The 23,381-nt window shown below is 53.6% G+C and overlaps 4 protein-coding genes across 4 annotated transcripts; 1 reads left to right on the top strand and 3 right to left on the bottom strand.

Annotated features, from left to right (window-relative positions):
* Positions 1-215: 215 nt before the first annotated feature.
* LOC113147205 lies at positions 216-1,468 on the bottom strand. Its single transcript, XM_026336968.1, has 3 exons — positions 1,184-1,468; positions 772-837; positions 216-290 (listed from the first exon to the last, which is right to left on the bottom strand). The coding sequence occupies exons 1-3, from the start codon at positions 1,466-1,468 to the stop codon at positions 216-218; spliced, it is 426 nt and encodes a 141-aa protein (XP_026192753.1).
* A 757-nt stretch (positions 1,469-2,225) lies between these two features.
* LOC113147204 lies at positions 2,226-3,995 on the bottom strand. The gene is made up of 5 exons (XM_026336967.1): positions 3,862-3,995; positions 3,389-3,680; positions 2,908-3,259; positions 2,515-2,751; positions 2,226-2,371 (listed from the first exon to the last, which is right to left on the bottom strand). Exons 1-5 carry the CDS (start codon positions 3,993-3,995, stop codon positions 2,226-2,228), a joined length of 1,161 nt encoding a protein of 386 aa, XP_026192752.1.
* A 1,763-nt stretch (positions 3,996-5,758) lies between these two features.
* On the top strand, positions 5,759-11,012 carry LOC34618923. The gene is made up of 13 exons (XM_026336966.1): positions 5,759-5,936; positions 6,054-6,301; positions 6,427-6,520; positions 6,927-6,984; positions 7,155-7,515; positions 8,486-8,610; positions 9,102-9,208; positions 9,330-9,407; positions 9,497-9,729; positions 9,949-10,264; positions 10,362-10,508; positions 10,630-10,679; positions 10,869-11,012. Exons 1-13 carry the CDS (start codon positions 5,759-5,761, stop codon positions 11,010-11,012), a joined length of 2,139 nt encoding a protein of 712 aa, XP_026192751.1.
* A 251-nt stretch (positions 11,013-11,263) lies between these two features.
* LOC34618921 lies at positions 11,264-17,574 on the bottom strand. Its single transcript, XM_026336965.1, has 3 exons — positions 16,594-17,574; positions 15,128-16,456; positions 11,264-11,338 (listed from the first exon to the last, which is right to left on the bottom strand). The coding sequence occupies exons 1-3, from the start codon at positions 17,572-17,574 to the stop codon at positions 11,264-11,266; spliced, it is 2,385 nt and encodes a 794-aa protein (XP_026192750.1).
* Between the last annotated feature and the right edge of the window lie 5,807 nt (positions 17,575-23,381).

Below are 23,381 nucleotides of genomic sequence, written 5' to 3'. Positions count from 1 at the left end.
TGCTATCTGTTTCTGCCGCTGGGCATTGACTATCTGATGTACGTCAAAATCTAAAAGCTCTAGACCTGCGCATTTGCAGACAGCCACAAGCTGTAAACCCCTATATTCTGGCTCACACACCACGAATGCCAGCCTAAGAGGATTTCAACAGGTCAGGCAGCCGCAGCCTCGAGAAGGAGTAGAAATGAGGGGGACGGCACGGGACGGGGCTGTACTTACACTTCAGGATCTCCGCGAGGTGCATGCTTAGTTTGAGCACCTGCGTTTCCCTCTCCGTCATTTCGTGAGCGCTCTCATGGCTGGCGGGTTCTGTGTAGGAACGCGCTTCGCTTAGGAGGCAAGACACAAAAGAGGGGGAGACGCTGCAGAGAGACCAAGGCAGGGAGGGGGCCCTCAACTCTCCTCTAAATGGCAATCGCAAGAGGTAAAACCCTGAGGAATGCTCCGTGACGCCCCGACTGTCGACTTCGTGCAGCTGCACACGGAGACCGCACAGGGAAGATGGAGAAGCGTAGATAGACAGCTCTTTATCAAGGTGCCTCTTTGCTCCGCTGCTCTTGAGCGTGCTGTAATGAGAGCTGCTACGCTCGACCGCCGCTTCCGCTTAGTTCGGCCCGAGGTGAGCCCCTTCCCCCTCCCTCTCCCTCCACATCCTCGTAATGCGAGTTCCTCGACGGCAGCATGGAAACCCCACAAACTTCCTGCCGTGCAACACACAGGGGATTTTGAGCGCGTGGGCGCTCTCCGCAACAAGGATCAGCGAATTCGTACCTGCGGAAGCAAAGCCCCCAGCATGAAGGGGGCCCCCTTACGAGGCACAAGCGCAACGACCGCCGCCTACGCATAAAAAACAAAGCGGCTGCGACACGAGAGGCACATGGATCTTTACTGGTTTCAGCCACCCCTACTACAGCGGGCCTGGCACAAGGAGTGCAAGGAGAGACAAGCGGAATGACCCCTAAACACAGCAGGGATTAAACGCCCATACGCACACACTGCTAAATCCAAGAGAACAACAAGACGCCCAGCTACAGACCAAGAACACAGATACGTATGTAGATGCAGAGGCGCGCAGTTGCCAAAAGTCATTCACACGGTAGCGGTGAACCCCTTTTTGTGCAGAAATCCTCTCTCCCGCGCCTATGTGTTTGCATAATGTGGGCTTAAGTCCAACAGCAATTACCACGTCCTGACTGTCCATGGCGATGATCAAGCTGGAGGTAACGCGGTCAGCTTCCCGATAATACGCTCTGGCATCGCGTGTCTCAGTCGCTTTCGCAGTGCTGCCCCCTCCTCGGTGGCTCCCTCCTCCTCCATCAGCGGCCTCTGCTTGCTGCTGCCTGAGCCTCAGTTGCCTCCGCCTCGCTGCCTCCGCGAGGATGTGACTCGCTGCAGTGACGAAGACTGGAGCTGCGACGTTCAGCTCAGGGGAAATGAGGCCCCTAGGAACGAACCCCAACAAGCGCATGCAGGAAGGACCATACCTCTGAGCAAACGAAACACAAACCGATAGAACAAGCCAAAAGACAAACACCTCGAAGTCTGCAGTTGCTAGCAGGCGACACGCATAAGCATGAGCCAACACGCAGGCGCGTGGCCTGCTGGCGCGATGCGTGCAGCAAAACCCCCTGTGTGCTTCCTCTCATTTGTGCTTGAGCGTCAGAACAAAAATCGCACCTTTAGACCGCGCAGATCCTCTTCCGCCATTTCGATAACTCTGTCGCCGTGCTCTAAAACCAAGACTACCTTCTCTGCATGCCCACGACTCTCTGGGGATGTCCACGAGGGGCCTGCCTGCTTAGCATCTAAAGAGGAACCTAGGGGTGCACCTGCTTCTCTTCCGGTGACAGTATCCGATTCGTGGGCATCTTGTGAACTCCCTAGCCTTTTAGAAGCTGCGGAAGGCGCTACAGGTTCCCATCCCTCGGCTTTCCAGCGCTGGCACGACAGCAATGGAACCCCCAAGGGTAAAAGAATAGGCTCAGGCTTCAGAAGTCGGGGGGGAGATAGTGCAGTGTACAAGCAAACGGGAAGGCAGAAGGTAGGCGTCAAGTAGAACTGCATGGACGACAGCAGACGCGAGCGCCGCGCTGCACGGCTGAAACCACAAACCGCAGGCGTTTGAAAGGAAGACTTGTCTTGAGGATCAGAGGCGCCGTACAAATCCCCACTCTACTGGTTTGTGTAGCAAGCGAGCTTCAACGAGGGAGGCGTAGGAGGAACGCTTATCGCCAGAACGCGAGATCAGGGGTTGGGGTTTCGAAGTACTCGATGCTCTGCTGAACGGTATTGAGAAGGAGAAAGTATGGCGCCTCCGTGGCATCCTGCCCAAGGGCCTCGTCCCAAAAAAGACTGGCGTCAAAACTGCCTTCTGCACACACGATCGTCGGCGTCACCCCTTTTTCCTATATGCAATGCAAAGTACGGAGAACGTGGCGAGCTGTGAGCGCGGCAGCATGCGCCTCCGAAGAGACGCAGCAGAAGGGTGGGAGGGGCCTCTAGAGCGAGACTTGCCGTGGTGTTCCAGAGGAAACAGCACAAACTGGGCCTGCTGCGACTGGAGATCCTTTAATCTTTGCATGCATGCGCGCCTCTCCTCCTCCTCCTCGCCCCTGCAGTCGCCGCCCCTGCTTGTGCTGCTGCAGGGATCGGGATTGTTCGTGAAAAGGAACACCCGCTGCAGGAACGCCTCACGGCGCTTCTGCCGCTGCTGCACGCCAGCCAGCATGTACCCCAGACTCCACCAGAGGTCTGAACAAAACGCGAAGAATAAGGGCTTGAAAGGAGCCTAAGGCTTCCACCGCCACGGCCTTCTGCACGAAATCTTCTCAAGGAAGACGTCTGTAAATCGACATGCTGCCGGCGAGAAAGGGGAGCCACCAAGTCCGAAATTCGACTTCCTCCTACCTGTAAAGGGGGGCCTCTGGGGTGGCTCCGCAAAGGCCTCCTCGAACTGCTCTCTATCCAGACTTGCAAGCAGTCCCAGATCCTCTATCGTGCTGATGGTCGCCTCCTGAAGGGGCAGCGCTACGGCGATTCCCGGCATGAGGAGAGGCAGAAGAGGCAGCCTCCGACGCGGCGTTCCCTTTGCATGCAGGCCCTCCCTCACCGAGTCTGCGGGGCCCTTCTGGCCACTGCTCTCTCCAGGGAGGGGCCCCCCCTCAGTTCTAGCGTACGCGTTGAACAGCAAAACGCCAAAGAGCAAGGGTTCCTTGCTGCAGAGGCGTGAGCGGACGTAGGAGGTCGCGGCATGCATCAGCTCCTGCACGAGGCGGATGAGCCGAAAGGCGCGAGTCGCATACCACAAGAACCCCAGCTGAAAGCCAGACTCAGCAATGCAGAAACGTACAGGCCTTCAGCCCTCGAACAAGCACAGCCTGGCGCCTACCTTCCAAAAGTAAGAACGCCCATGCGGCGTCCTTCCCGCAGTGGAAGGGCCCTTGAGGCTTCCCCCGGCGGGATCCCTGGCAAGGGAGCTGCTGGTGTCAGCTGGAATCTCCTCCCGCTGAAACAGAAGCGCCTTGTCCGCGTCGACCACCCACATGCAAACTTCACGCGAAGACGGGAACGCCTTGTTCGACTTCCCCGGAGAGCGTTCCGTCTGTTGTGGGGCTTGGCCTCCCTCGTCAACGCCCTCAGCAGCAGCACTCAAGAAATGCGAGAGGGGAAGGTCGCCACTCCTGTGGAGGAGGCCTGCAAAACCAGCCGTAACAGGATACAGTCGGTTATCGAGTCTATGAGATTTGTGGAGGCGGTGCAGCACTCTCCCAGAGAAGCCCCCAACCGTCCTGCACCGCGTTACTGAAGTTTCCCACGACATCCAGTGCTTCTTTGAGCGGGATGGGGGGTCCTTGCCGCTGCCTTCCGCCACAGGGGCCTCTGGAGCAAGCGCAAATAGCCTCAAACGCACTCTCATCTTCGGATGAGAGCCCGAAGAAGTGCTCGCAATCCTCAGCCTGACAAGAAAATTCGCCAACAGAGGCCGAGAACGACATGGTGAACTGCACGGGGGAGACGGGGGGACCGTGAGCCCCCTGTGGAGGTCTTAGAGCCAACCGAGAAGGCGCTTAAGGAGTTTCTGCAGTCGATATGGTTGCATCAATGGAATTCGGTCAGTTCTCTAGGCAGCTCGGTGCTGCAGTAGGCGGTCCAGACAACACACGCGAAGAAAGCACAAGAACTGCTTTAGAACGCAATCAACAAGCGATAAATGTCAAACAGTAACTAGTCAGGCCCCGAATTCGCTGGAAGAGTGGTATAGCCGGAGAGAAGGAAGCCACCGGTTACGAGGGCCCCCGAGGTCGACGATGGCGGGGGCCCCTGGCGAATGCTAGCAAACCAGCAAACTGCAGCGCCAACCCCTGAAATGCAGAAAGAGGCCATGGCGAAAAATCCAAGCATTGAAGAAATTTATTATGTGTTTTATATCGGTGTGCTCGTTTCGCTTGATCAAGAGGGTTGGAGTTTGGGGTTTGCTGCTGGCTCCCCGTTGCCGGGATGTCTTGGGGTGGCTGGCTGCACTCACCCCAGCTCCTCCGACTTGTCTCGAATCAATTTGAACGACACATCCGCTGTTGATCCCTGAGGCTGCCTCTGACCCCCGAGCTGTTCTGCTATCCGTCAACACCATGGGCCCGCAGCAGAAAGGCTTACAATGTCGGTAGCTGCTGAGGAGCCCTACGTCAGCTCTTAAGCGGCCTCCCGTCGGGAAATCGCTCGCATCAGGTCCTTTCAGAGAGCAAGGAGCCTCAGCGGCTATCCAGTTCGAGGTGATCTCCGCTGTAATGACGAGTTCGGGAAGGCGGAGGCGCGCGTCTAGTGATACTGCATGTTAGGGCCTCCTTAAGTCAGTAGGGGCCCTCACCAGCCGCTTGAATATGGAAGCCTCAGAAAAGGTCATGGAGGGTCTGCTTGGGGCCCTTGAGCGATTGCAGCAGAAGAGCAGCAGCAACGCGGCGGCAGCTGAACTGCGGGCTTTTTATACGCAGCTTTCCTGCGGTGCTCTTCCCCCAAAGTTGCTCTTCAAGCCGACGGCTCAATCAGCAGTGAGCCCTTAGGCGTGCTTCTGTGCAGGCAGATTGGGGGAGGGGTGGGAAACAGCGGAAAGTCGCCGCTATTTTGCAAGGGATTGCCATTTTGCCAGGCGTGGCTTGTCGGTAGCAGCGCACCTGCCCTCTGCGTCCTGCCTTCTTCGATTTGAGCCAAGCGTGCCTTGCTTGTCACTCAGATGCATTCGCGTGTCTGAGGCGTGATGACTGGGGTTGCTAGTGATGCTTCGTTGATTGCTGCTGCATTGCTGCCGGATTGCTGATGTGCCGTGTGTGCTCGCGGCTCTTTCAAAGACAACACCCCCTCCCCCTTCACCCCTCTCCCTTTTGGCCTCTCCACGTTCGTTCTCAGCACGGCTGCCCCTTTCGCAGTGTAAATACACCCCAATTAAGGCCTTGACCCCGCTCGGCGTCTTTCCGCTGCGCATGTCGCTTTTCCTCAGAGGACGGCGGAGCTGCTGCATCGCTGCGTGGTGATGCTGTATGCCCTCCTTGGCGCTGCCACCACAGGGGGTTGTGGGAGTCTTGGTCTGCGTCTCGTCCTCTCCCAGCTGCTCTTGCATCTCACGTCCATCTCACCCCCTAAGCAGCAGCAGCAGCAGCAGCAGCACAAGGCACGGCGGCAGCAGCAGCAGGGAAAGGGCCCCTCGGGGGCCCCTCGAGACGTTGTCTCGATTGCCACGCACAGTGCGGGGGAGGGGCCCCCACGCATGGGGGCAGCCGAAGACGAACCCTCAGAGGGGCCCCCGAGCTCCGAAGAGGTTCCGCGCGTACCGCGCCCCTGGGACTTCCTCTCCGACGGGGCCCCGACGGGGGGCCCTCCCGGGGGGCCCCCTGGGGGCCCCTCTCTTTGCTCCCTACCGAGCTGCCTCTCCGAAGGCGTCGGCAGCAACATGGCGCTGTATTCCATGAACCAGCTCTGCTGCTTTCTCCTGCTGCTGCTGCAGCTGCACAGCCCGCAAGTGCTGGTCAGCAATGCGCGAACGTTCGTACGCTTCACCACAGGCGGTGCCCCTCTAGCGGCTGCAGCTGCAGCTGCTGCTGCTGCTGCTGAGGATCCGCATCAGACGCCAGAGCAACAGGGATCCTCCTCGACCTCATCTCCAGGGAGCCTTTTTGCCTTCTCCAGCCCTCCGAAGCAGCCGCAGCAGTCCGCAGCGTCCAGTGGCTTGCCTTGCACGCAGACGGCTGTACAAGGAGGCGCCATTCCCTTGCTCTCCGTTCGTCTGCTCTCCCTCTCGTGCCTGTTACGGGTTGTGGCGCTGTCTGCGCGGCCGCTCTGCACCTATAAAGAGGAAATTGCGCTTGCAGAGGAGGCCTTTCAGCACCTCTTGCTTCGCTGTAACAGCAGCAGCAGCAGCAGCACTGCCACCGGCAGCGACAGCAACAGCAGCAGCAGGAGCAGCACCAAAGGCAAAGACAAGCAGAAGAAATCTCTGTCCTCATGGCTCAAACACCTGTGGAAGGCAGAGGTGGACAACACCTTCTACGAACCCGATGGAAGACCTTCCAGGTCAGCTTGCTCCGCATGCCAAAGCCGCAACAAAACACACTTCATTTTGTACCAGCTGCGCGCTCAGTCAGGCGGAAGCCATGGCTAGATGCTTCTCTGTGGCTTTTGAGGCCTTTCTTGTGCCCCCACGCCTTTTGGCTCCTGTCTTCCTGAACTGTGTGAGGCTTTAGAGACTTCTTCAGCTGCCTCTGCCGAAGCCAGTCCGTCTCCGACGAAGAATTGATGCATTCGCAGCTCTTCGCCTGTCTTGCGCCTTGGATCCTTCGCGTGCATGCGACTCCAATCGGAGCCGCCGAGTAAGCAACTGACGGACACACGAAGAAGCTTTTTAGCGCTTTCACGGAGTAGCGAGCTGCGGGAAGGAGACCCTTTAGGACGTAGAAAACAGAAGCGTTCCTTGTGCGTCGCCTCAGGAGATCCCGCGTGAGAGAAGAGGCCTTTTTCCGTTTGATGCACTTTGGCTTCATCGACAAGGGCGAGAGCTTGCAGCAGGAGGCGTACCACCACACCCACGAGCGGCTGCAAGAGCAGCAGCAAGGGCAGCCCAGAGATGCCACAGCGCCTGCAAACGCCATCCCCAGGCTTCCTTCAAGACCTTCTCCTGCTCTCGAGGAGGATCCCTCAGGGTGCCCCCCCCACCCCTTTTTCAGTGCTGTGTCTCGATATTGTCTGCGAGTGCTGCAGCAGGCCGAGCTGCAGCAGCAGCAAGCGGCTTGTTGCGCAGGGACGAGCACTATTAGCCCCACAGGATCCGGAAGAGCTCTGTCGGGAGACACGCCGAGCAGCAGCAGCAGCAGTTGCTGTTTACGGCTTGGCCGATGTGCCGTTGTCAATGGTGCGGTGCTCGAGGCGCAGCTCATGGACGCTGCAGCAGTCGAAGCGGTGAGACTCTTGTATCTACTGGCGCCTGCAAGCAGAGACATTCAACAACAAGCATTCGTCGCCATCAAACGCGTGAGTTCACGCTCTCTGCAAAGCCCCAGAGGAGCACAGCAACCTAGGAGGCACTGCATGAGGGCCCATCACAAAGATGCTCAAGAGATCGCGAAGAAAGTCTGAGCGAAGAAATGAGTAGTAAGGAGGCAGGCGTTGTTGAGTCGTGAGAGTCTGTGGCTTGTGGTGTGCGCTTCAGTTAGCCGAGCGTCCGCTAGGCGGCTTCTCTGGGCTGCGTCTCTTTTATTTAGCGGCCCTCGTATTCCTCCGTTCATCTGTCGAGCAAACCCCCTTGTGCTTCTTCGAGGGAATATACGCCAACCTCTTCCTCCTGCTTAACCCCAAGCAAACGCAGAGTCCTCTCTGCAGTATCCAAGCAGTCGCAGCCATCTTCAACGCCCGGCATCACATAGAGCCACACATTCTCTTCCGGCAAGCTCCCAGTCCTAAACCCTAATCGTAACTGCACGAATTTTAGAACCGTGTTCTTACTGAAGTTTTGTGCAACAACGGATTGACCCCACAGGACCTCATGAGAGCGCCGTGGGGATTGAGAGGCTGAAGGGGCTTTCTGTATCTGTCTCTCTCTCTCTCTCTCTGTATCTGTCTCTCTCTCTGTTTGTCTCTTTCTGTCTCTCTCTGTCTGTCTCTCTCTGTCTGTCTCTCTGTCTGTCTCTATCTATCTGTCTCTCTCTCTCTCTATCTGTCTCTCTCTTTCTCTCTCTATCTGTCTTTCTCTCTCTCTCTATCTGTCTCTCACTGTGTGTCTCTACATCGCGCAGGTACTTTCCTTCCATTTTCATGTTGGCTGCATTTCATCCTCGGTCAGTTGGTTCTCTCCTCCGCTTCCTCGTTCCTTCTATCGTACGTGCGAAATCGTTATCTTTCTCTTGAAGCCTTTGCCCCCACGCACACAGCCATCGCGAGGCCTTTAGCACCTTTCAAAGCTGGCTGAGTCATTCCGCTCTGCCACACTACCTGCTCCCCGCAGCGTGCGCCTTCTGCTTCGGAGTCTGGAGCTTGGGACGTGTGTGTTGTGCAGGCAGCAGGCGGTTCTTTCGGGGAGGTCTGCAACGCTCTGCTGGACTTGCCGTTGACTGCCGCATTCCTTGAAAAGTGGGGGCCCCAGGGGCCCCCCGGGAATTTCTGCTGCCCTCTGCTTCTGGCTGCATCAAAGTACCTCCTTAGGACGGAAACGCGTAGGCCAGCGACTTCAAGCAAGGCGCAAACCTGTATCTCAGAACGTGAAACCTTAGCCTTGGCATCCTGCGAAGGGGCGCTAGTTCGTAGAGAAAAGAGATCTGCTAGGCCTTACCTAGAGCGTGCTGTGTGCTTGTGCCACTGCTCCAGATAAAGCCCCCGTGATGTGGGAAGGCCGGTCAGAGGAAGAGCTGCAGCGGCTGATGCGTCTTTGCGAGTGAAGCAGACCCCAAACCCTCCCGCAAGCCACACCTAACAAGGGTGGTTCCCAGCTCGTCACCTCTGTGAAAACTCGTTCTCGCGCTCGCAGAACGGGGGACGAATTTTCGCTGCTGCTCTACTCGATTCTGACGCGTCCGCGGAGCTTAAGCCTGAGATGCAGGCTTCGTGTCTTCTTTTTGCTGCAGAGGCTTGCCCGCAAGCCCGAGGGTGTCGGCCGTTTGCAAAGCCGTGCCGCTCTGTCTGGATATCCTCTTCAAAGAGGCCCTGCAGGCCCCTCACCCTCAACCCAGAGGTAGTCCACCCTTCGTCGTGACAAGCGCTGGATGCAGATCGCTCCGCCGATGTATCTTTTGTCTGCATGAGGCTAAGGGTGGCAGGTCCTTCGTTTCTTTGTGACCTGCGATTTTTTTCAGCGGAGCTGTTTAGGGCTTTGCTGCAGCGCTTCTCCCTGCTGTATCCCCTGAGCTTCTTCGTTGACGATTTCAAAAGCCGCGCCGTGGAAGCGACCGCAAATATCCTCCTTCTCAACCCCGCTTTGCTGGTAGGCCTTAAATAAATAAAAAAAATATGGCTCCCAGAGACTGTTTTGCCCCCTTCGCCCTGGGCAGAGGAGGCAACCTTGTCTCTAGGCCTTCTCGTGCGTGGTGTGGGGTCAGTTGGTGCTGCGCCTTCCGCTTGAGAACTTTCGCTCTCGGACGCCCTTGTTTGACTTCTGAACTGCCGCAGCTTCAGCAGCGGCACCAAATCGTGCAGGGAATTAGGGCACATTCGAATCCTCAGGGGGCCCCTCTTGCGGAGGCTTTGTGCTGGGCAGTGGGGGCTCTCCTCACACCCGAGTTGATAGAAGAGGTTCAACAGCAGCAAGAGCAGCAAGGCCTCTGCGCTCGTCCTTCTGAGGTGATTTTTGCCGCTCTTAAGTTTAGAGCTCCTCCCAATCAACAACGCCATAGAACCAGGCTCCCTAGGCTTCGCTGGTATGCCGTGCATATCGAGAATGTGCGATCACAGAGTGTTGTGTGTGTGTGCATGCAGGTCGTTGCGGAGTACTTTGAGGCCCTCGAGGCTGTGGCCTATGAGGCGTTGGCTCCTATGGCGCCTCCAGAAAGGCCGACGCTTATTTTCGAGTCTCATCGACCCCCAGGAGAACCCCTACACACGGGCTTCCTCTCCGGTGGACGCACCACTTTGTTCTCAGATGCCACCAGTGCAGAAGGCCTGGATAGCCACAGCTCACCAAAAGAAGCAACAGCAGCTTTGGAGACGCCTCGCGCGGCGCGAAGAACGGGGGCTTCACGAGCGGCTCTTGGCGACGATCGCCGTCCTGCGTCGATCGATATCGACCTCTCAGGTACAAAGATTAACGGCTGGCACTGACGCTTTGGAGAAAGGGGAATCAAGCTCAAAACTTCATTATCGCTGAAAGCCCCCGATTTTGCAGGCTTTAGATTGTGTTGTGCGTGCATCAGACTGGGCTTCATCAGAGGGACTCGCAGCAAAGGGCCCCCCCGCAACGCCACGAGCTGCCCAAGTTGCGTCTTTAGACCTCCCTCCTTCCCTCATCTGCGTGTCGGTTGCTGCTCTTTCGCAACTAAGTGAGCCTCATGCGCCTAAGCCCTGATGCTCCGCTGAACATGACTGGACAGAGCAGGGACAAGAGGCAGCAAAATGGGTTAGCCGCAAGATAGGGATTCTCATTCACCCTTCTGTGTGCAGCTCTTCGCTTTCCCCCGTTGAGACCTCGCACCGTTCTCTGTCTGAGTTCGGTAAGTAAGAGTTTACGGCTCGCCTCCTTTGAACTGGCACATTCAGCTTCGGTGCACAGCTAGGGGAACGGGGAGAGATGGACTTCAGGAACTCCAGCCCCTACTACAGCGTGCGGATTTTTCGCTCATGCTCATCTGGGTGTGCTCGAGTATGTATTTCCATGTATGGGTGTGGTGATGATTTCTCAGCTTCGAGCCGGCGTACAGGGAGATAAATGGCTACCTCTCCTATCCCGCATTTCTTTTTCTCTCCGCACGCTTTCCGACTTGCCACTGGCACAGAGAATACTTAGTGACGGCTCTAGTCGCAGTTCCTCCTTCTCTCCCCTGTGAGATCTTCACAGTCCTCTCGGCCACTCTCATGCACCTCATTTCTCCCCCTCTCTGTTCCTCTGCATACGATTGTGTTTTTCTGTCTCCTACTGTTGCTGTTTATGTGTGTGGGGAGGAAGGGGATATCTGTGCGTCTGTCCGTCTCGATGTTTGTTCGTTTGTCCATCTCTCTGAACACCTGCCCACCTGACTCGCTGCCCCTTACTGTGGTGTCAAGTTTGACTGAACCATGGCCTCACCATGCCGGCTGGTTACTCGAGGTAGTAGTAAAGTGTAAATTTTGCACAAGCTGGCATCTGGATACTCTGTTTCTGTTGCTTCTGCTGCTTCGGCTACCTCAGGCTCTGGAAAATGCTGCAACAAAGCGAGCAGGCGCTTTTGGAGGATGGAACGCTCGTTCAAAGGCCGCACAGTGCTCTAGGAGGTACATACCACCCCCTGGAAAGGGTAAAGTGGTTGTGGGGGGCTTTTGCGGAAAACGGGGACAGTGCCTGCAGCTTTTTCAAATGAACATGCACATCTTGCTTGTGGTGCAGACGGCTCTTCAAGCGGCCACGTAGTCAACGGAGGCCTTCTTACTGAAGCAGACGTTTTTGCGAGGGGCCCAGGGTTTCCGAGTGCGGTTACTTCGCTTCCAACAGTGGCAACACGGGGCGATCTTGTGGCAAAGGGTCTCCTGCAGCGGCTTCGCAGCTGCTCGCGGACCACTGGAGGATCCCATGCGCATGAGGATTCAGGGGGCTTTGTTCCTACCCCTGGGTGCCCGTGAATCTAGAGGCCTCAAATGCCTTGCTGCTGCCACTGGAGGCAAGACCTGTTGCATTTAGTCTTACAAGCTGTAGAGAGGCCGCATGCGGTCTTCTGAAAAACTGACAACCGAGCATATATGCCTGACACTGCTACACCACCTTTAGTGGGCTAAACAGCACTTAAGTCCCTAGTGCGTTAGTTATCTTTCCCACGTACTCGTAGAATATTGAATAGTCGATTTGCCTGTCCGTACATAGTTCTTGCAAAGTAGTGTAACTTATGCAAGAAGATACATTTTTGTATGAGTGCGCGCTAGATGCTACGTGCAACTGGCTATGAATGATCGTAGTGCTTAAACAGTGCAGCTACGCGGGCCTAGCTGTCCTCCCCTCGTTTCGGGAATTTTGAGAGCTGCACACACCGGGATCGAAAAGCTTTTCTAAGAACACTCAATAAATTTGTATTAGCTTGAGTTGGGTTTGCAGTAAAGTGTCTGCATGCTGACACCCTAAGTAGAGGGTCACATCACATACACGCAGGCCGAGGTAGTCCCGTCGAGCTTTTCAGTAGGTTCACTGCCATTTCTGTAAGTAAGGTAACCACTGATCCATCGCCTCACAGATGGGCTTCAACCTGCTTTGAGATAAGGCCAAATTCATAAGGGACTGCACTCAGCTGGTTCATATGTGGACATGTGTGCGTGGGGGTCTGCTTTAAAGAAGAGCCGATTTCATGAACGCCGCAGATCACCAGATCATCATAGTGGAGCTGCTCATACGGTCCCTTGTCTTCTCGCTATCCCAAGTGTGTTTAGTTTTAATGACGTAAATGGACTGTATAAAGGATACTCTGAGATATCCCTCCTTCATACGCGTTTCCTGCCGGCTGTGCTACCGTCAAGCGGTTTCATGAAATGTACGCACACGTGTTGCACGAAACAGAAACCTTCGCGGTCCTGCAAGTTCCCATTAGCCAAATGTCACTGAAAGAGCGAAAGGAAGATTTGACTCTCCTTGTGTGACCCTGTGAAATTTCCGTATCCGCCTGATTGTCTTGGCACCCTTCGGCTTCCGCAGCAGACCCGTCCGCCGCCTTCAGACACGTGTCAAAGGAACCATTACCCAGCTTCCTTTTAGGGAGCGCTTCTACGGCATGGGCTTTTAGTGTTTTAAATTTTGCTCTGAAGACTTCTGCGAAGAGCGAAGTCTGCGTATATTGACTCCAAGTGCGCGAATGACCCTCGCCTCACCCCGTCCGGTGCCCTGATCGGGCCTCCGAGCCATTTGAGAAAACATACCCGATTATGGTTACTCTGTACAGAAGCGCAGAGAAAGGTCAAGTTTTGGGCTTTGATCTTAGTTCGTACAGACTGCTAGGGGGCGACGGACCTCCCCTTCCTCTTGCAATCGCGTCACCAGCCACTGCCGACAACAGCACCGTGCAAGCCTGCAAGCTAAACTATTGATACGATCGTCAAAAAACCAACGAGACTCATCGAAAAAATCCCCCTGGTCTGCGTTAAGCCCTCACCCAATGCATAAGGTGAACGCTGTGGACTGGGGGCGTGCACCGAGACCACCGGCCGCGTTGTTCGGTTGTGTATCTATTTTGAGCCATTGCTTAACCCCCTTTCCTTCCTCCTTACCCTAAAGCAATGGCAAGCGCGTATATAGTCTCACATCCGGTGTATGGGGGCCCTGCGCCTCAGGGATCTTCGATGGCGTTTTCCCCGGTAGAGGCGCCAAGGAGTAACATGCCATATCCATCAATGGGTCCCTATTGCTATTCGGCCACGCCTCCCTCATTGCAGCATGCAGCATCTAGTGATCATCATTATGATGACTTGCCAAATTTCAGGGGCACTACGGGCCTGATAATCCTGTGCCTGTATTTGTTGCTGCCTAGCTCACTGTTTGCTTGCCTCGGCCGGGCAGACTTCAACTTCGTATTGTATTTGCTAGGATACCATATTTGGTGCGTCGAGAGTGACATGAAGACCACCGCTGGAATGCGGAGGCTGGTGCGGAGTGCTCGTCAGTTTGCAGTTTTGCTCTCCGTTGCGACGTTGGTTGATATTACCTGGCACTTCATTGCCTTCTCTACATGGGCCTGTGACAAGGGGGAGGCTCAATTGTGCTTTCCAGAGCCGCAAAACCTGCAAGTTCGGTGGACCTACGAAATTCACAGCCTTGCGCTCTCGCTGTCGCTCATAAACCTCGTGCTCAAGGTGAAAAGCAGGGTGTGCTCGCTCAGGGGTTTGCAGAATGCACGGCAGTTAAGCAGTTAGGCCCTACTTTCTACGTTGGCACAAGGCCGTATTTGTTCGCCCACTTTTAGGACTCTCTCTTGAGTGATGTACGTTTCAGGTGCTCGTTATCTTTCTGAGCTTTTCCTGGGTGCAGCAACAGCGTAAGGCGGAGGCACCCCAGACCCAACACCTCAGTGTTGCACTGAGGCCACAGTATGCAGCCTGCACTGTGATACACTTTCGTGCCGTGCAGGGTTACATTGTCGTTTGGGGCTTTGCATGTTTTGTATTTTCAGGAAAGCTCCTCGGGATTACCACGAGTAGAGGGACTGCCCTATCTCCCCCGGTGGCCGCCCCAATGACCATGTGTGACTAAATTAAAGGACCTGAGCGATCTAACAACTTGAGGCATCTGAAGCCTTGACCCTTGAGCTTCGGGCAGTCCAGTCGTTTCTCGGACCTTTAATGGTGTTTCCTGAGCAAGCGTTGCCTAGCATACGCGGGTATAAGAACTGCACAGACCTTTCCTTGCTACTTGGTGCACCTGCACTTTCGGTGTTGGAATCCCCCACAGCCCAGCAGTGGTGCCCCCAAGTCGCCTACTGCCGCTCTGGCGGATAGCAGACGCAAGGCATCGCGCATGGGGGAGGGCAGCAAAGGCGAGTGGCCAGTGCTATGGAATACTGAAAGCCCTAGATAGGCGGGAAAAGGCACAAACGATACTTCGATATACACACTTTAACAGAAAGTCCTCATTACGGGGCCCCAGGATAGGGGTCCATAGAATACAAGGCCTCAACAGGTAGTATAATAGAACACTGCGACGCTGGTATTGCAGCGCGCGATGGGCGGCCTACCAAAGCTCCTAGCCCTCCCACATAACCCTGCTGTACGGAAGCCCTCGAGCGCCTTCCTACAACAGGTTTGTGTAGGAAGGGTCGCATTTCTCCTGCTCCTCCGAAAGAAGGGGTCCCGCGCTTGCTGTTTGCCTCACTTTTTCCTCCGCCTCTGGAGGGCTGCTTCTCCGACTCCCTTGTGTTTCCCTTTCTGCGGAGTCCTTCCTCACTGGGTACGCATCCCAGCCTTCCACTGTCTCACTCTCGTTCTCCCTGCCCACTCCTTGATCGCGATCTGCTTCCGCCTCACGCTGCAGCCGCTGCCGTAGTGCCAGCGTCTCCTCCTTCACGAGCCTCTCGTTTTCCTTCTCTCTGCTCCACGCGCACTTGGACGCATCGAAAGACCCCAACAAGCCAGGCAGCGGCAACGTCTTTAGGTCGGAACCAAAGCTTGTTGCATCCTCTTCCAAATCCAAAAGACTGATGCCGGGGGCACCCACGGCAGCCGTATTTTCTGCTGCTACGGGGGCCCCTTCAGGGCTCAAACTCAGCAGATCTACTCCTCCGGAACTCTCAACCCTCGTGGCTCTCTCGTCCACATCTGGCACCTCCGGAGGCCCCTTCGGTTCTGAGCTTTCGGTGATTGAAGACTCGGGAAGAGCTGCAGCACAAGGGAAAATGCCCCCTGATGCGGATTCGTCACTGCCTTTGCCGTTGCAGTCGCCGCTGTGAGCAGGAGCATCGCACTTCGCGTCTTCCTGCGACTCTACAGCTTCGCACTGGGCACGGGATCCAGTGGTGCTCCTTTGAAGGTCTGGTATGTGATGCCCTGAATGCATCCGTCCTCTAACGGTATGCCTCTCCTTAGCACTTATATTTCCATCCCTCGCCACTGGCCTCCTTCCCCCACCTCTGCCTTGTGCACCGCCGCTACTCCTTCGACTGCCGCTAGGACCAGCAGCAGAACCGCCTGCATCACCAGAGGCAACTTCCCGCTCAGCATCTCGTTCGGCTCTTCGCTGCTTCCAAGCAAGGATCTCCTTCCTTCTGGCCTCCTTCAGCTTCTGCACCCACTTGAGTGTTGTCGGGAGGCGCACTTCGTCCAGCTCACCGCTTGCTGCCATTGCTGCTGCTGCCACGGCTGCCGTCGTTGCCGCAGCACCTCCCGATCCTGATCCCGCTACCAATGAAGAATTCGAATTGTCGGATCCTTGCTGCTGCTCCTGCTTTCGCTCCTGCGGGGCCGCTTGCTCCAGCAGTAGGCTTGCACCCCCGTCTAGCAGCCACTCAAGTGCTGCTTGTGTGTCATTCCCAAAACGCAAGAGTGCCAATCGGGATTCTTTCTCCCCAAACCCCTGGCCAGTCAAAACCGCCAAAGACAATATGTCGACATCTGCTGCCGCCGTTTCTACTGCTGGTAGATGTGTAGGTGAGGACCCTGTTGGCGCCGACGATGATGCAGGCGCAACTGCAGCAGCATCCGCAGCTGCCTCTCGCTCCCATCTATCTAGGAGCCTCTCTGTCGCCGATACACCACCTCCGGAGCCGAAGGAAAAGGAAGAGGGGTCTACAGGAGGACTATTGGCGCGAGCCTCTAACTCCAACTCCACCTACGCAAAAAACACACACCCTGAACACTGCAACACAAACTATCCTTCTCACGAACAAGCAAGTCTAAATCGATAGATACCGACTCCCCGAAAGCCTAAATCCGTAGTCTTTGTCTTCCCCAAACCCTAGGCCGCACCAAAGGTAGAAGCTGTTGGGGTGTCATTTCCACCATCGGCCGGAATTCCATCCTCTTTGGGAGGACTGAATTTACGGCATGGGCAGCCCCTGCGAAAAACTCGTACTGTAGGTACTTGAGAGTCTGCAGAAGAGAGTCAAATATGTCGCATCTGTAGCACTCAAGCACTTGGAGCCACTCAAACAAAACGTCATCAACTTGCTTGAAGCTGGTGTACGCCGATGCTGCGGCCTCTGCCGCCGCAGCGGTCGCTCCATCATAACAGCCGCTCCGCTGATGGTCCTGCAATGCGCGAGACAGAGAAGCTGAAACGCCGAGAGAAGAAGACTGAGGAACGCAACTCCCCTTGGGAGGAACTCCGACCACGCGGTTCCCCCGGATGATTCCATCCATCAACCCTTGTTCCTCTGCGCAATCCTCTCCATCCGCACCGTTTCCAGAGCATCGCTCCGCCTCTGCGTGATGCGGCTGTTCCTTGTCTAGGTGCTGCTGGTGTATCCGTTCCAGATGCCGCTTTGCGATGATGAGCTCGGCGAGCCTTCTTCGTCTCAGTTGGAACTGCTGCTTGAGCTGCTTGTTGTGTTCTCTGTGCTTTCTGAGCGGCTCCAGAACATTAAACGCCAAATCTCTTTTTAGACGAGACAGAGCAGCATGGGGAGCGTCAGCCCTGCTGATGCGGTGAATGGACTCTCTGTAGCGGCAAACGTCTCTGCAAATACAGCTGTCACTCCTCTTGGTTAAACCCAATACCGCCGCCTCACTGAGCTGTTCTAAACCCTGACACAAACCCTCAACTCCCTCCATGTACACTCGAACCCCCCGTTCCAACGCCTGCAGCGTTGCGTCGTATTGCAGCAGGTCTCTGACCATCCCCTCAAACACAGGGTCTTGAGATTGAGGGTCCGACCCATGCTGTAGCCGGTGCAGCCATGAGGCAACATCTGCCTTCAAAGAGGCTAGGGAGTCTTCAACAGCTGACATTTTGTGGAGCCAGCAGAATGGGGTAAGGTAGCGGAGACACGACCAGGAAGTGCGTAATGGAAGAGGGAGATGGCAGCGCTAAATGTAGCAAAAGAAAAATGCGAATTAAGGAGAAAGAGGAAGATGACGGAGGGCGTCAAGTAAGTAACAGTGTAACGGCAGAAGGGCTCACTGACCACCCGCGAGATGGCGGGACGGCCAGAAGAGGACGACGAATTGGACCACTCCCAGCCGTACTAAACACGACCTGATAGGGGAGAGTAAGCTATTGTGCAATTTTCAATTTGAAGAGTAAATAGTGAACGGAAAGACCGGTGTGTTTTCGAGCGAATTCCAGAGGGGCTGAGTACCACGATATCGTCATACCAAATGTACAAAGCCCCTAGCCAGCACTACGACAAGGCATAGTTTGTGAGATGACCTCCAACTCTACCTCTGAGTTCTCGTTTTCAGGAATGAAACTAGAAAACCCGCCCACAACTGCATGCAGCCAAGCAAACTAGTCCATAGCGAAGCCATAAACAGTGCGACACACTAATTCTTACAAGATATTGATACCTCCTAGAGCAATAGAACTACATGGGCACTCTTGAAACTGGAATGTAAGCAGCTAATTATGTTTTTCAGGAACGTTTCTCCACTTTGCCTATCGGTAGTGGAACAAGCTCGAAAAAGGTTTCCGGTGCATTGAGGAGAAAATAGGCGCAACAGTAGTACTTCAGAAGCCCTCAATCAATCCATCCAAACATGTATATTTGTGTATTAGCTTGCTCATTCATTCCCCCCTATACATGTTCACAAGACCCATCCCATCATACGGAATGCACTGCATCTACCTGTAATTGGCTGAGCTACACCAAACCACTTTTGTATACGTCACTTTTAACTAAGAATTAGCAAAGAGCCGACTCTTTGTGTTTTCTGATCGTTTTTCCTATCCTTGCAGCGTAGAGTTACCTAAATACACAAAATGCAGTGTTGTGTGCGTGTGGGCTAGATGCTATGTGCAACTAGCTGTGCAGCTCAGAGTGCTTAGATAGTGCAACTACGCTCATGCACCTTAGTTATGCCTCCCCTGTTATGTTAATAACTCTGGGGGGCGCGGGCAGCGGACGACGAGAGTTTTACCGAAAACACAGAGCAACTTCCTATCAGGCTTCCTCCAAGTCTGGGGCCAAATGTCTGCCTATGGACACCTTAGCTGAAAAATTACAGTCGGTAGCACCGTGTGATTCGATGCAGCTATTCCCCGAGAACCCACAGGCTGTGAATGCAGTGAGACGTCAGTTTTTCCTACAGAAGTTCCGTGGGTTTAATCACGTCAAAATGTAGTAATCCAATAATTATCTTCCCCGTGATTGTGTAGTAGATGAAAGTTTTTCTGGCAGTAAAAGTAACAGGTGGCGCAGTGCTTGTGGCGGTAGAATCCGCCATGCAAGCAGATATGAGTGCAGATGCTTCATACCTGGTAAAACGGCATTATTCGTCCGCCGAAAACATGCTTCTGAGTTCTACATAAGGCTGGTTTGATCATATTATGATGATAAATCTACGGCTGGGCAAATGCTCTAAGCGTTCATCAGCCGGTCGAAGAGGTACCTTGCCTTCTAGCTCCTAGATAAAGAGCATCGAGCTCTTTTGCGGCATGTGTTTGTTAGAGGGGCAAGCACTCTACTAATGTCTCTATTCCTGTAGAGGCTACCTTTCCCTTGCAGCGATTACAACAGTCTAAGCCTTTATACAAGCCCTGTCTCATCGGTTTGTATCGAGATCATCTCAGCAGCCAGCTTTGGGAAAATGGGATAGCTAAGCAGAAGAATATATCAGTTGGTCGGTATATTGAGCAATGTAAGCATTGTTTTTCAACGAACACAACATAGAAGAGCAGCTACTTTATCGGTAATTTGTCGCACGCCTTCCTCGAGTGTCACATCCGGTGGTCGCAGAATAAGCAGCAATTCAGCTATTGAACAATGAATCGGTGATGCTTTCGCGAGTGATGGGCTACTTGAGGTGTCAGGAACGAATGGACGCAAATCCTGCGTGTTTAGTTTAAAAACAGCCAAGTTTGAGTTCAAAGCTATTGGATGATGAAATTGCGTCAGCCCTACTCCAAGATGAATGAGACCAGAAAACCGGAAGGAAGCAGGGCTTCAATGTATCCTCGGATAGCCGCATAGCAAGGCTCTTGTGTTAATTGTGGGAGATGGGGCCATACAGTAGGATACTGCAACTTCATTCACAGACCCAAAGAACTTGAGCAGCTGTACTTGGCCCAGCGAAAGCAGGTTGCGTGGCGACCAGCAAACTGCAACAGGGAAGCGGAATGCCCTGGCACACGCGTCAGCCTACTGAAGAAGGCTAGGAGGAGAGATCTGTAATTGGAGTGCCACCACAGGTCAGTTCTGTGCGGATTCTAGCTCTCCGTAATGGTCGAAAATTGTTAGATCTACCTAAAACTGAATGTGGAGTAGATGTACGCCGACGGAGACGCTAGAGAAGTGTTATTTGCCTGTTTACTCTTTAGCGCAGTAATTAAGACTGAGATTTGCTGAAGGGAAGACAGAAAGCAGAGAATGGCAAGGCACTTGCAATTAAAAGCGCTCTCAAATTAGTATTGGATCCAATCAGCATGGCCTATGACTTCTGTGTTGGACTCATTAACCATGACGTCGTAGTATGTATGCCACGTACGACTCAATGGAATGCGCGCATGAGGCCGCAGCTGCTCGCTCCGGAGTAAAAATGAGCAACTTCTTGTGAAGTCACTAACACTTGCTTCACCTGTGGTAAGCGAGGTAGAATTGCTACCTTTACAAAATGATGCAGAACCCTGATGCAGGCAGCTAAGCAGGGCAGTATAAACGATGGGTGTGAGCATGCAACCCTATTTTTTTGGCTCAGCAACTAAAATTAATTGGAAATTAGATTCAGCATTCACCCAAGAAACAGCACGAATGAGCAAGCATCCAGAAGCTCGGGAATGTTCCGAATAGTGACGAGCTGCCAGCACTCCGGCTACCGGCTGGGTGTCCAGCTCATCACATTGAGCTGAGCACTGGGTCACCTACAAGCTATATCCCGCGGCACTAGACCCTCCTATAGTGTGAAGATGAGAGTGAGCTGAAGGCATATGATTCGTTGGAAAAAGGCAGAGTCTATGATTCGATCAGCATCTTTGGCACAACCCGGTGTTGATGTCAGAAAAGAACAGCAGGATAAAATTCTGCTTTAGCCTTTAGCCCCCGTGCACGATTACTGTGAATCAGAAGTAAGTGATGGTATTGGTGAATCGCTTAACATGCTACGCGAATTAGCAGCCCGCTAGACGTGGACTTCGCGAACGCTACATGCAAATTCCCATCCATCCTGAGGACGGCCACAAAAAGGTGCTCCACACTTTCACTCGCAAATCGGAGTATACCTGTATGCCACTTGAATTTGTACCTTTCCCTGCTTAACTGCAGCCTCACGCTGATCGGCATATTTATCGGCTTTTCTGCACCCTTAAAAGGGGCAGCTGGTGCTGCAGCAACGAAGCTTACAGGCCACATGATAATTCCTCTGGGACTCGCGCTACCCGATTACGAGCATCATTTATTCTGAGAAACCGATGCCATGTGAATGCCAAGTTTTTTAGCAGGCTACGTGTTCTCCAGAACACCACCGGTGTCCTCGTCGCTTCAACGAAATCGGACAGGTTTGTTGAACGCGAGAAAAGCCACTTTACGTAGCTTGCTGTGGCGCTTAAAAATGCCAGCAATACTAATATCGGGACTTCATTGTACTGTTTAGACGAGCCATTGATCTTTACTGTGGCTCGACGGGAGTTTTCAAGAATATGTTACATTTAGGATGGTTTGCTAGTTCAAGTGTCTCCTGCAATACGACTTTAGAGCAAACGCCCATGACGGGCATGCCTAGTGTGAGTGGCGATGTGCTATCGGGAAGCCTGGACGAGCTAAGTTTGTGCTGCTCAATCGCTCTTTTCCAACAAACTTACTTGCTTGGCTTGAGTTTCTTCTTTGAGCTGAGTGGGTTTATATTACATTAGTACTCAGCTACCCGTAGCTTTCCCGCATTCCAGGTCCACACTGAGGAGTCCCCTCTGATCCATCAGACCTGGCGATCCGAAGGAGTAGCTCGCCTAGCAGTGGAGCGAGTTTGGAAGCAGCTGGTTACTGCATATGAATGGACGCACGAATATCGATAGAGACAAGCACGCAATCATGATGAGCAGCAGTCTACAGTATGTTTTGAGCATAAAAATCTGGTTCTGGTGGAGCGATAGACTCCATGAGATGCGCCTAAAGTGGCCAGACAATGATTTTTGCTTCCAGGTTGCTAGGAACATTTGCCAACCACTCACACATGAATGCCCTTTCTAACTCTATTGACTTTCCTTAAAGTTGCAGGTGCCACAAAACTATTGATATTTGATTACTTTAAATGTTTCAACGCTTGGAAACTTATTCGGGGTTTTCGCTGTGGTGGCAAGTGATCTTGCTGGAGGTGGATTATCCACAAGGAGTTATTGAAGTGCTGGATTCTAGTCATGGTGAGCAAGCCGGGAGCTTCAAGTAAAAAATGGTGAGGAACACCAAACCATTGGTTGGCGGAGAAGTGGTTGCGAGCTTCGTTGCCTGCGGAGGAGTTGCGGCTTTGTTTGATTAGTAAACTCAATCGTCATGAACGCAATTTTTCGCGTTCCTTTGCAATTGTCCTTCCCTATTAAATGCCTTGCTTGAAATAACTACCTTCATATATATGTTTTGCGTGTACTCATTTCAGTCAGGATCGTTAGGGCTACTCTAAGCTCGTATCTCTGCGATGCCAGTCTAAGTAAGGTACGTTATCCTTACTTGCTTCCCTTACACGGCACTTGTGTCTTCGAGGTTGGACCATGCTGCATGTACGGTTGCATTGGCATGCAGGAATCGCTGTTAGACCCCCAGTGGTTCTGCTAAGTTAGTGTATATTTTGATTCCTCCGATGCATTTAAAGCGCTCTTTTCTAGAAGCATGTCTTTGGCTCATGCATTTGAGCGCTACGCAAGCAGCCAGCCATGATACTGTGGGTTTGGTCCCCCACTTGCTGCTGGCTAGTGTGTGTGCTTTTTTTCGGCGATTCTTCAGTAGGTTTAAGATAAGTAAGGCTTGGCTTCCATACAAGCGAGCTGCCATCCTGCGTATGCTGTAGTCTACACGTTTTCCCGTCTTAGTGCGAAGGTCGCGGGGGCTGCAGTGTGTTTCTCCCTCTGAGCACTCAAGGCACTCGCACCCGTGCTTCGTGCCTGTGTGATCTTGCTGTGCGGGTTTGTGTCCTTGTAGCATGAAATCCGCCATGATCTGTATCAGCTATCACGGAGCAAAAACTGCTAGTTAGCACTTTCCTAGACATACCTTAGGTGATTGTGTCGTCTTGATGTGATTGATCATTTTTTCATGGGGTAGATACTCCCCCATGTATTCTTAGGACGCAGTGTGAGGTTGTCCGATGCGACCAATTCTATTGGCTGAGTCAAAGCCACAAGAACGTGTGAAGTATATACGTAACGCTGAAGCACCCTACACAGTGAAAACGTGTGCGTCGTCGCACTTCTATGGCCGCTGGTGTCTGGGTAGAACTGGGCAGATGTTTTAAACTCATAATGCCAAATTAAAGTAGTGTAACTGAATTATCGGAGGATGATTTTAAGAGGTTATTGGAGAGTTCTGCTTAGAATTGGGTACTGTGTGTGTCCTCTACGGCTCGGTCGTTGCGAGCTTTCCTTGCATAAGGCATTATATCCACGTACTGAAAAGTCT

Source organism: Cyclospora cayetanensis, unplaced genomic scaffold, assembly GCF_002999335.1.
Source record: "Cyclospora cayetanensis isolate NF1_C8 unplaced genomic scaffold, CcayRef3 CcayRef3_contig_158, whole genome shotgun sequence".
NCBI classification, from domain to species: Eukaryota; Apicomplexa; class Conoidasida; order Eucoccidiorida; family Eimeriidae; genus Cyclospora; species Cyclospora cayetanensis.
This window is presented reverse-complemented; position numbering and strand designations above follow the sequence as displayed.

What these genes read in the sequence shown, in the direction of transcription:
- LOC34618921 (XM_026336965.1), bottom strand. Translation starts at nt 17,574, where the DNA reads ATGTCAGCTGTTGAAGACTCCCTAGCCTCTTTGAAGGCAGATGTTGCC. An exon ending in CCCAACAGCTTCTACCTTTG is followed by an intron (nt 16,457 to 16,593) that starts GTGCGGCCTAGG and finishes TTTTTTGCGTAG; the next exon opens with GTGGAGTTGGAGTTAGAGGC. An exon ending in AAGCAGATCGCGATCAAGGA is followed by an intron (nt 11,339 to 15,127) that starts GTGGGCAGGGAG and finishes AGGTAGCCGAAG; the next exon opens with CAGCAGAAGCAACAGAAACA.
- LOC34618923 (XM_026336966.1), top strand. Translation starts at nt 5,759, where the DNA reads ATGGGGGCAGCCGAAGACGAACCCTCAGAGGGGCCCCCGAGCTCCGAA. An exon ending in CGTTGACGATTTCAAAAGCC is followed by an intron (nt 9,408 to 9,496) that starts GCGCCGTGGAAG and finishes TGGCTCCCAGAG; the next exon opens with ACTGTTTTGCCCCCTTCGCC. An exon ending in CCGTTCTCTGTCTGAGTTCG is followed by an intron (nt 10,680 to 10,868) that starts GTAAGTAAGAGT and finishes ATGATTTCTCAG; the next exon opens with CTTCGAGCCGGCGTACAGGG.
- LOC113147205 (XM_026336968.1), bottom strand. Translation starts at nt 1,468, where the DNA reads ATGCGCTTGTTGGGGTTCGTTCCTAGGGGCCTCATTTCCCCTGAGCTG. An exon ending in CCATGGACAGTCAGGACGTG is followed by an intron (nt 838 to 1,183) that starts GTAATTGCTGTT and finishes TTTTATGCGTAG; the next exon opens with GCGGCGGTCGTTGCGCTTGT. An exon ending in TGGGGGCTTTGCTTCCGCAG is followed by an intron (nt 291 to 771) that starts GTACGAATTCGC and finishes CAGCCATGAGAG; the next exon opens with CGCTCACGAAATGACGGAGA.
- LOC113147204 (XM_026336967.1), bottom strand. Translation starts at nt 3,995, where the DNA reads ATGTCGTTCTCGGCCTCTGTTGGCGAATTTTCTTGTCAGGCTGAGGAT. An exon ending in GGCGTTCTTACTTTTGGAAG is followed by an intron (nt 3,260 to 3,388) that starts GTAGGCGCCAGG and finishes CTCGTGCAGGAG; the next exon opens with CTGATGCATGCCGCGACCTC. An exon ending in CCAGAGGCCCCCCTTTACAG is followed by an intron (nt 2,752 to 2,907) that starts GTAGGAGGAAGT and finishes CGTTTTGTTCAG; the next exon opens with ACCTCTGGTGGAGTCTGGGG.